The 14,372-nt window shown below is 42.5% G+C and overlaps 1 protein-coding gene across 6 annotated transcripts; it reads left to right on the top strand.

The window, feature by feature from the left end:
- Nucleotides 1-2,408: 2,408 nt before the first annotated feature.
- On the top strand, nt 2,409-9,279 carry CCDC160 (coiled-coil domain containing 160). 6 transcript variants are annotated; one of them, XM_030576035.1, is made up of 3 exons: nt 2,410-2,538; nt 3,992-4,047; nt 6,662-9,279. In XM_030576035.1, the coding sequence occupies exon 3, from the start codon at nt 6,665-6,667 to the stop codon at nt 7,649-7,651; it is 987 nt and encodes a 328-aa protein (XP_030431895.1). In that variant the 5' UTR covers nt 2,410-2,538; nt 3,992-4,047; nt 6,662-6,664; the 3' UTR covers nt 7,652-9,279. The 6 variants fall into 6 exon arrangements, with proteins under 6 accessions (XP_030431897.1, XP_030431895.1, XP_030431894.1 ...); XM_030576034.1 differs by having other exon boundaries at nt 6,587-9,279; XM_030576032.1 differs by having other exon boundaries at nt 3,873-4,047.
- The last annotated feature ends 5,093 nt before the right edge of the window (nt 9,280-14,372 follow it).

Genomic DNA, 14,372 nt, shown 5'->3' with positions numbered 1-14,372 from the left:
TACTTGGTCCTGCCACAACACAGGGACTGGACTTGATGACTTATCAAGGTCCCTTCCAGACTACATTTTTATGATTAATTTGTCCTTGAAAAGGCAAGAAAGGGTCCTGAATGGGCTATTTGAAGCCATTAGTGTTTTCTTCAGAGGGCTTATATGTTGTAAATCAGATTTGCTACATATTGTTGACCTCTACTCATTTATGTGTATCGTTATAATGATACTTGATTGGTAGTCCATTGCTCATCTTGCGTGAACTCCAAGACAACCAGTGCAAGCAGCTGCAGCCATAGTTGGTACACAGCTAAAGCATGTAATAAATCTTTAAAATCCCACAGTTGTTCCAAAAGGCTGCAAAATTATAAACAGGGTACTTATTCTCTAAAAAAAAAAAGAAGACAGGGGCAATTCTTGGTTTTATATACTGGTGAGCCTTACCTTGGTACTTGGAATCTAAGGATAAAATAGTCCAATACTTGGATAAGCCTTACTTGATAAGATCACACCAATACTGATTTTCAAAGGCAAAATTATGCCTTCCTGACTTGATTCAAGTTAATAAAATAGTAAGTACTGGAGACCTAGGGAATAAAACATACTTGGATTTTCAAAAAACTTTTACTAAGGGCTCTCATAAAAGATTTAGAGAAGATAAACTGATGACAAAGTAAAGGGCAAAGTATTGTCGTGGATCAAAAAGCTGGTTAGTGATAGGAAACAGTCATACAGAATGGCTGCTCCTCACAATGGAGAGTAATCGCTTTGCCTCCATTGGTATTGGGGCTGGTGCTGTTTACATATATTTGGAGGAGAATGTGAACAGCAAGATAGTGATGTTTTCTGATTTCACAAAGTTGTTTACACTAAATGGATTGTAGAAAATATAGAAGTGAGAAGTTCCATATGTAGATGTGTGGATAGGGCACCAAGATGGTACAAGAATTCTACTGGGAGTTTGTCCCTGTTATAACCATCAGTGCCCAGCCACCAGTATAGTTGCACCCCTTGTGTAAACAAGATAAACTGCTAAAAGCAATTTGCATCAATGCTGTTTATTTCTGTTTGAAACTGGGCTAAAATGCACTGATGCAAATCATGATTTATAGCAGTCTTCTCTGCTTACACTGGAATTTGCACTGGGGAAGCTACCTCAGTGGATGGCCACTGATGGTTGAGACCTCGTGTAGACACGGCTTAATATTCAATCTGGATATTGTGTTACACTGTCTTGTACTGTATGTTTCAAAAAACTGCTTGCAGAGCTAAATAAGCAGAGTGAAAGGGAAATTAGAAATGACAGGAAAAAAATGGGTTCTTGGAAATAAGATGGAGAATCACTGAGGCCAAGGTACAAGAAGGCTGTAAAAGAGGAGGCCTCTCCAGTTCAAACAGAACCTAGTGAGGTGGAACCGAGATTACCAGGACCTGATGAGTAGATGAGATGAGTAGATGAGAAGGGCTGAGCAAATCCATGTAGAAATTTTTAGGAAACGGCTATTACTTACTAATCTTCAAATGAACGTGGGAGCCAGTTGAGCTGTCTGAGCATGGCAGTAGTGTGGCTGCATTTCTCTGTAAACAGGGCCCTGGACAACTTTATAGATTAGGGTTGGAAGAGATCTCAGGGGTTCTCAAACTGGGGGGTCGGGACCCCTCAGGGGGTCATGAGGTTATTACATGGGGGGTTGCAAGCTGTCAACCTCCACCTCAAATCCTGCTTTGCCGCCACCATGTATAATGGTGTTAAATACATAAAAAAGTGTTTTTAATTTATAAGGGGGGGTCACACTCAGAGGCTTGCTATGTGAAAGGGGGCACCAGTAAAAAAGTTTGAGAGCCACTGATCTAGTTCAACCCGCTGCTCAGCACAGGCTGTGCCTGTCGTCACTCGTGGGCCCCCAATTCCACACAAAGGCGTCAGTCCACGTGCCCTGGAGCGTTGCTTGGAGCCGTCGGCATCACCCCCTGCAGCAACGCGCCAGCCCCGAGCATTCAGAAGTCATGAGGGGAGCCGGGGAGGCAGCGCCAGACCCCTGGGAAAGGATGAGGAGGTTAATTAAAAAAAAAAAAAAAAAGCGCCCTGTTGGGTTCTTTGTCTTCTGGGTGCGGAGCCCTTGGTGGGAGGCTAGAAACAAGCGCTGGGTTTCTCCTCTGCCCAGGCCCCAGCCGCTGGCTTCACACCTCCCCCACGGTGGCCAGGCCCCTGGCTAGGCCCGGGATCCTGCACGTGAGGGAACAGCGGGGCAGCCGGTGCCTGCACTCGGGGCCCCTCTGGGCACGGACGGGGGCCGGACGAGGGTCCCGGGGCGGCAGCCCCTCCTCTCCGGCCCGGCCCGGGGCACGCCCGCCATGTCCCTGCCCCGGTTAGTGTGAGGGGAGCCGCTTCCCCTGCCCGCCCCCCGGGGCGGAGCCGGCCGCGAGCCGAGGCCTGGCGGCCCCGCTTTTCTAGGCCGCGTTGCCAGGGGGACTCGCGCGGGGCCGCTTGGCTCGCACCAGCCGCCGCTGCTGCCCCGCGGGAAGGAGTCCGCCCTCCGGCACCAGGTAGGGCTGGGCTGGCGCTGCCGCTACCCGCAGCTGCCGGCGGTGCCTGGCGTGGGCAGAGCCCCACAGTGCGCGCGCAACAGTGCCGGTGTCCGCTCAGCGCTGGGTGCCCGCACCCTAAGGGGTTACACAGCCCCCTGGGGTGCTGGGTGCCCGCACCCTAAGGAGTTACACAGCCCCCTGGGGTGCTGGGTGTCCCCACCCTAAGGGGTTACAGCCTGGGGTGCTGGGTGTCCCCACCCTAAGGAGTTACACAGCCCCCTGGGGTGCTGGGTGCCCGCACCCTAAGGGGTTACAGCCTGGGGTGCTGGGTGTCCCCACCCTAAGGAGTTACACAGTCCCCTGGGGTGCTGGGTGCCCGCACTCTAAGGGGTTACAGCCTGGGGTGCTGGGTGTCCCCACCCTAAGGAGTTACACAGCCCCCTGGGGTGCTGGGTGCCCGCACTCTAAGGGGTTACAGCCTGGGGTGCTCGGGTCCCTTCCAAGGTGTTATACAGCCTGGGGTACTGGGTCCCTCCACCCTAAGGGGTTACAGCCTGGGGTGCCTGCACCCTAAGGAGTTACACAGCCCGCTGGGGTGCTGGGTACCCACACCCTAAAGGGTTACAGCTTGGGGTGCTCAGGTCCCTTCCAAGGTGTTATACAGCCTGGGGTACTGGGTCCCTCCACCCTAAGGGGTTACAGCCTGAGGTGCCTGCACCCTAAGGAGTTACACAGCCCCCTGGGGTGCTGGGTGCCCACACCCTAAAGGGTTACAGCTTGGGGTGATCGGGTCCCTTCCAAGGTGTTATACCGCCTGAGGTGCTGGGTGCCTCCACCCTAAGGAATTACACAGCTTGGGTTGCTGGGTGCCCCCACCCTAAGGTGTTACAGCCTGGAGTGCTGGGTGCCCCCATTCTAAGGGGTTACAGCCTTGGGTCCCCCTGCAAGAAGTTGCAGCCTAGGGTGCTGGGTGCCCCCTCCTTTATAGCCTAGGGTGCTGGAGGATGCCTCAATCTTATCAAGTTAGCTTCTCCTACAGCTTGGGGCACTGGGTAGCACTCTGTACCTTTGATGTTCCTACCATTATTATGGCTCTGTTAACTCTGAGTCCTAGTCATGTGGGGTGCTGGGTAGCCCTTCTGCAGCAGTAGTCCCCCTGTCCTGCTGTGGTTACAGCCTTTGATGCTGGATGGGGCTGCAGTGACATTGGGTATCCCCTGAACTTGGGTCATTTATCACCCTCAAACTCATGATGGGTAACCACAGGGTGAGGACAGACCCAGTTACCTGCAGGAGGCATTTGTTCCCCCACTGAACCTCTTCAACAAACAGTTTCTGTTTATCTTTTAAAGGGAATAAAAATATGAGCAAACATTATGGCTGTGCAAACTCAGTTTAGTTTTAAAATGGACTGGAATGCCTGAGCCCTCTGGCTTCTCAAAAACTGCTAATATGGGTCTCTGTCCTAAAGATTCCTATATTGTTGGAGAAAGGAATGCCAGGAAAATTCACCTCTCTCAGCTCCAGGTAAAACTCCCCACTTTCTCTTTCTTCATAGTTTATATGATTATCATCAGGGTTTTGGAGCTGTGCTCCTGCTCTGCTCCAGCTCCAGGCAAAAACCTGCAGCTCCACTGCTCTGGAGCTGCTCCACGTTCCAGCTCTGGGATCCGCTCCGAAGTCCTGGTTCTCATGATCCCTTGCTAAATATGACCTGATCCTCTGAGCAGCCACATGAGCAGACTTCTATTGACTTCAAAGGGGCTTCATATGTGCATGAATGGAGCAGTTTGGAGCATTGGGGCCTTAATGATGGCCTGTGATTTACCTTTGTCTGCAGCTTCAGTACATCTGTATGGCTTACCCAGTTTTTTCCCCAATTTCAAAAATCACTGCATCGAGTCCAACAATATTATTTTGTGTCCCCTTTGTCGTTCCTCCCCGCATCTGGCCTACGCACTCATTCAGTTTGTAAATAATAATTACTCTTCAGGCGTGTGCTGCATTGATTCTCAGTGGTGCTAAACATGGGACGATTTAACACAGGAGTTAAAAAAAGAGAGATTTAAAATATCACACAAATATGCATGAAATTCTTCATCCTCAGTGTAGGATACAGTATTGTTTCAAAGATCTGAAATTCCCAATTATCCAAAACAGGTTTATGTCCCCCAGCATTCATTACATAAGAACATAAGAATGGACATACTGGGTCAGACCAAAGATCTATATAGCCCCCTATCCTGTCTTCCGACAGTGGCCAATGCCAGGTGCTCTAGAGGGAATGAACAGAACAGGTAATCAAGTGGTCCATTCCCTGTCGCCCATTTCCCATGCTGCCAATCCTAGAGATTGATGACTTCTATCTACAGAATGGATAGTAAGTCTACCCAAACTGCCCTGCCACTGTACCTCAAACTGATAAGGGACAACCTTAAATGAGAGGGTAACTGGCTCTATGATTATAAAGTTGCTGGCCTCTTTGTGTCAATCCCTGTCCCCTCTCTCCAGGTTATTTTAGTCACTGGCAACAGCTGTAGCGATCATCTCGCTGTGACATGGACATCTGTCCACAAGGAACTAGACGGAGGCCACCAAGCTCATTTCACATAGGTCATCAAATAGCCATTAGATCATGAATGTCATACTTATTTGGAGAGGGCCTGATTCCATGTTATGGATCTTGAGCCAAGATAAAAAATTACAACTTCATACTTGCCTCAATCTATGGCACATCGCGGCCTAATGTCAGTGGGAGGTTGTACAAAGTGCAGAATACAGCCTTCATGTAGTAAGTAAGCTTCAATTTATTATGTATTCAGTACCTTATTGTCATATTCAGTGTGACTCCATGAGAAAATCCTTGAGACATGAGACACTTTGAATTAGGGGGATCTTTCAGTCATCGCTGAGCTGTTCTGAATTTGAATCAGTGAAATATTAGTACTTTTACTATTCTAGTATCATTATTACCCCTCTTACTTCACAAATTATCCCTTGTGCCTGAGACGTAGCTTGTCCGTATTAAATTTATATTCCTTCTTGGTTTTATAAAACTCTTCAATATTTTTAAACAGTCAAATCATTAGAGAAGCTAACTGACGTAACCTCTTTTCAATATATTTTGCGTCATGTTATTGTTCTTGGATTTAAATGTAAATCCAAATAAAAATGGTAACTGTCTTAAATATTCCTAGCACCATGCGTAACCCTTGACTCATCTTCTTAGTTCAGTGATGATAGTGCAGGGAAACATGGAGTAAATAGCACAGTGGATTAATCCATAAATCTTTCACCTCTGGCGATGTTGAGTCAAATTCTGATTTAATCTCTAGTGAAAAGTATTTGGGAATCTTATTGTTGTCCTAAAACATTGATTTTCATAGCAAAACTAACCATTGCTACACAATTGATAGTCTGTGCTCAGAGAGGATGAGGACTGGAATATCAGAAATTTTGCAGGGCAATTGTCAGAGTTACAGGAGGAAGTCTTATGTATAGTCTCTCCATATTATGTGTAGTTTTTCAGTAATTTATTTTAATAAGCACTGACATCTCCACAATTTTTAAACACTTAACATTTACATACTGTGGTGTGTCACATATTCAGATCCTTGTCTAGATGTTAACTGAATAAGCACCTTTAAAGAGTTTTAGTGATAGAGTTTTAAAAAAAAATTTACAAAGAAAATATCCATATCCTTCAATCCACATTCAGGCAAATCTCTTATTACAGGCAATAGAAAATTTACCTGGTTTAAAAACTAGGATTTGCCCCATATAAGAACAGTATAAGCTTTTCTTTAACAGGATCAATCTCTAAACTGTTTCCTCAAAGCAATCTACCAGTAGTTTAATTTCATATAGACAGTTAAAACAGAGCAGGGCTTCCATATAGTTAGTATGTTCTGACACTAGTAACTTTGGACCAGTTTCTGATACCCTTATTCATGTTGAAAAGCACCTTACTCCACAAGTAGGCCCACTGAAGTCGTGAATAAGGTGCTAAAGGTACCTGAAGCTTGCCCTCTAAATTTTTACAAATTATAATTATTAATAATTTTAGTTTCTTTCAGATGAAACTTCACATCAAAGTTTAAATGTGTTCCTTCGGCTATTGATTTTATTTTTCTGCTAACAGGCAATGGAAACCTTAGAAATGGAGAACAAAGGTAAACATTGGGTGGAGAAGTTATTTTCTCCTCATTTTAGTGCACAAGATTTTTTTAGTCAAGTCTATCAGCCTGAATCGCTGATGTTTGAAAAATTGGCTTTAGCGAGAGCAAAGAGAGTGGAAGAAATCTACAATAGAGCAATTAAAAATTTTCAAGAAGAAAAAAGGCTCAAAAGGAAAGAATGTTTTTCCAAACTCATTGTACGAGAATATGAACCAAACATAGTAAGTGCAAAGATAAACATTTCAAAGAAGGAAAGAGAAGGGGATTCTGCCTGCTGTGGAGCTGGTAATTTAGATGTTGGGACTGAAGAAAGCTTAAAGAAAACAGAGGGTCATTGTATCTGGAATGCAAAGGAATTAGCAGATTTGCGACAAGAAATGCACAAGAACCATGTGGAAGGAGTTTCTCTGAAACTTCAGCTGTCCACCTTGAATGCAGAGTTAGTGGAACTGAAAGCTAAATGCAAAAAAATACAAGTGGACTTTGAAAATGCTGAACAAGAACTTCTAAACTCCAAAAAAGAGGTTCGCTGCAAAAATACCCAATTACAGCAGATTCAAAAGGACAGCTTAAAAAAAGATTTTGAGCTTCAAACCTTAAAACAACATTTACATGAAAAATCAGCAAACATAAGAAGCTTAAATCAAGAGCTGCTTCAGGCAAGAAAAGAGATTCAGAGTTTGGATCTAAAGAACAAGGATTTACAACAAGAAGTTAAGAAGTTAAAACAGCAACATGATCTTGGATATAAGGCCTGCATAGAAAAGGTGAAACTGCATTATGATTTAAAAATAAGAAACATACAAAAAGAACTGGAGGATGTTAAAAGTGAGCTGAGTGATGAAAAGCTTTTGCATGCTAAGAATGTTAAGGCTTTGGAAATACTTAGGAAACATTTTTCAGCCCAACCATTATCTAATATATTTGACAATCTGAGAGTAGATTTTCTTTAAAATAAAGCAAGGAGAGAGAATCCTTGCTAGTTGCAGTCAAAAAGCCCTAGTAACTATATTTGCAGTTGTACTTGACTGTACTTTTCAAATGCTTCTTGGTTTAATGTTGGACTTTTATTGTTAAGTTTTAAGGCAGTCAAGTGAGACAGTAAAACACTATCTAGTTTTAAAATAGCTTTCTTCAGAGTTTTGTTTGAGTGAAATTGTAGGTTGATTCTTTGACAAGAGTGTCCCTGTGAGTCTTCATGCCACTGACCTCCATTATACCCTTCCTGCAGTAATATGCATCTCCTTTCCCCTGGAGAACGGCTTTGTAGAGAGGAAACACTAGTTTGTATTGAGTTAAATCATGGCTTTGATACTTAATTTGAATGTCGGGTTCTATATCCCTCACTCTTTAGATGTATGAATTGACATATGCTGAATAAACAAATTCTGACATGTTCCAGTCATCTTAAATGCTAAAAGAAATAACGTAATATAATAGTCTTGACTTGTATCTCTGATTTTCTTTCTGTTTGGTCTGCTTGTGATAGTTCATGTCTGAACGGGTGTATCCATTGCCACAGTACCAATCCTTTAGTTTAGACAATACCACATGCAGGTCCTTTGATTACCCAGCAGGGTGTACTGTCTACACAGCTCTGAAGCATAATCCCACTAGAACCTTTAAATTCTGCTGTACCCAGATTTTACTTTCTTACAGTTTGCTAAAAATCATGTTGCTGTTGCTGTAGCATTTAGTTTGCAGTTTATATTGTTGCTCATAACTGTTGTAACAAAGATTTTTCTCTTTAAAATCTCTTGGAAATTCATGTTAAAATTATGTGTTGATTTTTGGAGAAGGTTGTAAATCTATACCTTAATTTGAAATAATATTACTACTAAACGTGTAATTATTAAATAGTGCGCCTGCATGTGAGAGGAGCTAGTGATTTTTTTCTAAACAGTCTGTGTGTTATAACTACGGTCTTTCTCTACTGAAGGTATGAATATAAATGATTTATTTAATACAGTATTATTAATAAATTGATTATTGATGTATATGTTATACACAGTGGCTTAAATTCTCATTTTAATTTTAGTTCAAAACGATTCCTCTCAAAAACTGAAAAAACTAAATTCCAGAAACTATCCTGAGAGCAGAAGTGTAGAAATCTAGAATGGTGTAGGATAATTCCTATAGTTTCTTACCTCTTCATTGTAACATTTTTCTTGAATTTTAATTGGGTAAATAAATGAATCATGCAGGTCTATTCACTCCAAATGATGAAATGACTATTAACTAATTGTTGCCTTATGTGTTTTTAGAATGTCAAATATTGAGGTATTGCTACATCTAAAATCTAATTTATTATAGCATTTTACCTGTTTTGGCTAGGAGTTTCTATAAATCTAAATATATTTACTCTCCCTGAAAAGTGTCATGCTTTGTCTAGTTATAAATGTAACTTATATCAGTCAAGCAAGTGGTATGTAATTTGAACTCAGCTAATTTAAACCTTCAACCAAGCAATAAGTATTACTTGTTTAAATATTGTAACACCCCAAAAGTTAGAACATAAGAACGGCCATGCTGGGTCAGACCAAAGGTCCATCTAGCCCAGTATCCTGTCTTCTGACACTGGCCAAAGCCGCATGCCCCAAAGGGAATGAACAGAGCAGGTAATCTTCAAGTGATCCATCCCTTGTTCCCCATTCCCAGCTTCTGGCAAACAGAGGCTGGGGACACCATCCCTGTCCATCCTGAGTAATAGCCATTGATGGACCTATCCTCCATAAACTTATCTAATTATTTTTTGAACCCTGTTATAGTCTTGGTCTTCACAACATCCTCTGGCAAGGAGTTCCACAGGTTGACTGTGCATTGTGTGAAAAAATACTTCCTTTAACTCTGACCTTTGTTTCTCAAGTATATCTGCAACCCAAAGTATGTAGCTGGAATGTATAATAATGCACATTATAATAAAGTGTGAAGTACTTTATATTATGCATCTCCAACACTTATTATTTTGTGATAAGTAGGTTTGTTTCCTAGTGGGGAATGGGATTGTTTGCGGGGACTGCAGAATTCTTGCCATTTTGTGTGTCCTATCATCGGTAGAGGCAGACCTTGATTGTGGAGACAAATGCCTTCTTACATCAACCAATTAAGTTCTTTTTCACTCTACTCTCTCTAATTTTGTAACTTCTGTCCTCTTTGTATGGAAGTTATCACCAGTGATACCTGCGAGAATCTCTTGAAGGCTGTGTTCTATTGACCGTCCTTCAAAGGGGGAGAACTCAGAAGCTGATTGACAGACTGCTTCTAGTCTGCTGCAGAGATAAGCACTAAAACTAAGTTTTGTTTACACGATTCATATTAATCAAGAACCTAAAGCACATGGTTGAGAAGAACCCCCCCTCCCCCGACTATGTGTGGAGATGAGTGATTTTAAAGGCTATTGGGCTTCTGTTCCATGATTGATATTTATATGGGGGGATACATTTAAAAATAACCCATTTCAAAGGTATTGGCCAGGTTTTGCCTGTTTCTCTGTTCTAAGAGTACATTTTGACTGAGGAATTTAATGGAAATTAAATCTCTACTGGAATTGTCCATTCAACTCCCAAAGTTTCAACACAGTTTTGTACCTTGGATGAATAGCTTAGAGAGGGTGCAGAAAGCCACCTTAAGTAAATTAGCAGAAACATTCCCTAGTTTAAGTACTAGAATAATTAGTTAAAATAAATAAATTGTAAAAATATAGAAGCAACTCATTCTAAGGGTAGACGCTATGTCTTTGTAAATGGGGGCTGAGTGGTTTTCCCAGACTTCCAAAGCAGGCTGGGAAGAACCCTGCTGTCCAGCAGATTGAGAGAATCAAAAACCTGGTCCAGGAAAGTGGCATTTAATCATGTAGATTCTGGTGGCTGTCCTGAATAGTCAAGTTGGAGATGGGTTGGTATCTTGGAAGTGGGAGGGAGACTGCGGAGTGAATGTAGATATGTTCCATGGGCTTCTGTACTCTGTCCCACGTCCAGGGCTGGCCCACAACATTTTGGCACCTGAGGCAGGGAGCTCAAATGACGCCCCCATACTCCCTTGCTTGGGCCAAAACTTTGAAAGGTCTCAATTCTGCCTTCTTCCTGTTCGTCTCCTCTCATGGTACTGCTCTGCTACCTACCCCAATAAAGGAGAACTAACAGCTTAAAATGCCTTGTTCAAAAATTTTAAGTAACACTTGGCTTTCAAATGCCTGAACAGCAAATTTTATTTTTCTTGTCTGCATAGTAAACACTGGCATTTTTATCTGTTTAAATTATCAAAGTGGTGCTTTCCAGCCTTCTTGGTTGCAAAGATTTTAACTGCTTCCTGCTGAAGATCCACAGTCTTGGCCAGCTCATGCTCTGTTGAGATGGTTGCAAGGCCTACCAGCCTCTCCTGTGTCATTGTGGAGCATAGATGTATTTTTATTAACTTCAGCTTGGAGAAGCTGCGTTCTCCACTGGCAACTGTTACAGGAAGTGTTACAAGTATGCACAGAGCAAAAAAGCATTTGGAAAGAGGGTGGTCATCTTATTTGTGCACATATATTCCAGAACAGCCTTTGGAGTTGATCCTGCTGAAATGTATCTTGAAAGGGCTTTCAGTTCATCACCTAAATCACTCGCATCAATATCACAGATATCATCATATGTCAACACTGTCTCTAGTGCCCTGTATTGCTGGTGTAGGTCTTCTTCAGGTACAATGAGGAGTTTTGGAATATCATACAACATCCCAAATATACTGCTGTGTTCCTTGAGCTGCATGAAACATTCTTCAACTGACTGTATTGCACAATCTAGCACCTGGTTAAATTATTCAACTTTGAATTGTTGTTTGGGGTCTCTTATGGGATTATCTTGTGCCTCACAATCAAAATGTCATCTTCTTCTTCTTCTGCGGTATTGTAGACTCTTGTATTTTTGAATGGGTGGGAAAATAGATTGTTTGAAGTTCCTCTGCCAACTTCTGTGCATTCTTCAGAACGTTTTGAAATCCTCATCTGACTGTTAATATAGTAGGTATGACTGCTTTGTCCAGTTGTTCCATTGCTCCAGATATATCAAGGTCAATACCTTGGAGTCTCTTGCTTACAACATTTATTTCAAACAGTATGTCATGCCACAACACTAAGCCACACAGAAATTTGAAGTTATGTATGTTTCTGGTGATTCCATTTCCCTCTGCCACTGTTCTCCCCTGAACAGTTCCTGTCATAGCATTATCCTCCATAATGGCAACTATGGCATCATCTATCTTCCCAATTTGGTGTTTGATAGGCTTTATCGCCTCCACTCGACTTTCCCATCGTGTGGCACTCAGTGGTTTCAGTGTCAGAGAGGATGTTCCCAGATGTTGCTTCAAAATTTGCCATCGATGAGTTGATGCAGAGAAAAATACAGAGATGCTTTGAATTACATTAAAAAATTGAGCAGCCTCACAAGAAGCTGATGCTGCATCACTGACCACCAAGTTCAATGACTGAGAACTGCATGGGACAAAACGAGCTCGAGGGTTTAACTCTCAGATCCGTGTCTGCACTCCTCTGTTCTTTCCTCTCATGTTGGCACTATTATCATAGCCCTGACCTCTCATGTCAGCTATCTCAATTCCTGTATCTTCCAAAGAGCCTCAGGACACAGCAGGCTCAGTAGCTGCTTGGAGGTTGAGGAGGGAGGATTGTGTCTGGAGTAAGCTGCAGCCCTGTCGCATCTTGGATAGGCAGGAACCTGGGGAGAAGAGAAGGAGCTCCGGATGGTCTGCTTGGACTGAGGAGGGTGCTGTGCCCATAGGGAAGTGGCCGAGGGAAATGCAGTGATAGCAGAAGCAAAGGAATGCAGTGAGTGACTGTGATTTGGAGAGTACCTGGTCTGGGACTTGGAATAGTGGGTGGGCCTGGGTCCCCCCCTACTCACCACTGGGGAAGTGGCAAGATAATTGACTACACTTGTTACTGGGGAAGTGGCTGGACTAGGAGCTAAACTCCCCCGGTCAGGGGAACATTGATAGGGACATGGCTGGAGGGCTGAGTCACGAAGAGGATGCTGTGAGAGGGGCTGCAGGCAGACTGCAGAGAAGAAGTGATAATGTGCAGACTGCACATGTGGGTGTCAATCTTGAGCTAATTCCCAGAGTGAACAGGAGAAAGTGCCAGTCTGGCAGTGATTGATGTGCCCCATGACAGAGAGTAAATATTTTAATGCCAAATGCCCCAAATTTTGCTTAGCTTAATAATCTGAAGTCTTTCTGTGGCCGTGCCGGAGAGGGGCAGCTACTCTGCTGAAGTCAGCAGAGCTGTGACAGTTTATACCAGCTGAAGATCTGCCCTCCACTCTTTAAACCACTATCAATCCTTTATTAGTATTGGTTTAACAATTGAAAAATTAATGTTAACATTTATTCAAAATGCTTCACTTTTGAAAACCTTATTTATAGTCTTACTATATAGGCCTTTAGTATCCTAACGTTCCTTACAGGCCTCAGGCTAGAGTATATTGAGCTTGAATATTGTCAGAGTCCCAAATGCCATATTTTTAGCATGATCTTTATTGCTAGAAGTAGGCTTATAAATGTCATTTGTAACTAGTACATTGTCTTTCATATGTATTTCACAGTTTATTTGCATTGAAATTACTTTTTTTTTTTAATCCTTTGTCTACTGGGCTGCCTAAACTATAATGTTCTTATAGTATGTTGGAGAACTCACTGAATTATTTGACATGATGTATATGATACTGCGTGTAAATATCAGTGAGATTTAGCCCACAGACTGTTATTTTGCTGTTTATGGAGTTTTATCAGAGATGACTAAAATCACTTTAGATGCACCTTTTATCAAAGGACTGGCTGCTTGCCAGACAGTAGTTCTTGATGATATCCACTTCTGAATCTTTCTACATAAACAGAAGATTGAAGGCTGCCCCTTATTTTTAGCTTTTTGCCATTCTGCTCAAGTGCCCTTCAAAGTGGGGAAATGTTTCGGACAAAGATTGGAAACAACAGCATTGTATTTCACAGTAAAATATAAAGCTATACAATAGTATTGGTGCAACACATTAGAAAGTCCAGTGCTACAGTTATGAAACCCATACATTTTACATACTAACTACAAAAGTAAAGACCTGTGCCAGAAAGTGTTTAAAATGTTATGAAAATACTCCATGACGTTAAGGTGAATAAATAAAGGTATAATACATTCTTTCTAGGTTTAGTGTAAACAGAAGGAAAAGATACAGTGAGGTTAAAACCACAGCTCAACAGCTCTGATTCTCCAAGAGGATCCCGTGTTGCTGAATTACATAGCTGCTGAATATTAAATGGCTTTAGAACTCAAATCTTCAGTGATATACTTCACACTCTTACAGCACTTGCACCAATCAAGGCACTTCTGAAGCACCTACCACTGTCCAATCCAGGGGAAATATCTGCAGCTGGAGGTATGACAGTTTATACTAATTGAAGATCTAGGTGGTAGCAGAGAACAATATTACAGAACTAGATCCTCAACTGCTGTCAAATGCACAACTACACTGAAGTCAGTGGGGCTACAGCAGCTGAGAATCTGGCCCAATGAATTTTGGCCCAGAGCATTCCTATAAGTTAAGTATTACATCCGTACCAGAAGTGGGGAAACTGAGGCACAGAATTTAAGTGCCCTATACAAGGACACTTGGCAAGTCTATGGGAAAGCCT

This window comes from Gopherus evgoodei, chromosome 9 (assembly GCF_007399415.2).
Source record: "Gopherus evgoodei ecotype Sinaloan lineage chromosome 9, rGopEvg1_v1.p, whole genome shotgun sequence".
Taxonomy (NCBI): domain Eukaryota; kingdom Metazoa; phylum Chordata; order Testudines; family Testudinidae; genus Gopherus; species Gopherus evgoodei.
This window is presented reverse-complemented; position numbering and strand designations above follow the sequence as displayed.

Coding starts and splice junctions, on each gene's coding strand:
- CCDC160 (XM_030576032.1), top strand. CDS start 3,937: ATGCCTGAGCCCTCTGGCTTCTCAAAAACTGCTAATATGGGTCTCTGT. Junction 4,048..6,661: donor TTCACCTCTCTCAGCTCCAG/GTAAAACTCCCC, acceptor TTCTGCTAACAG/GCAATGGAAACCTTAGAAAT.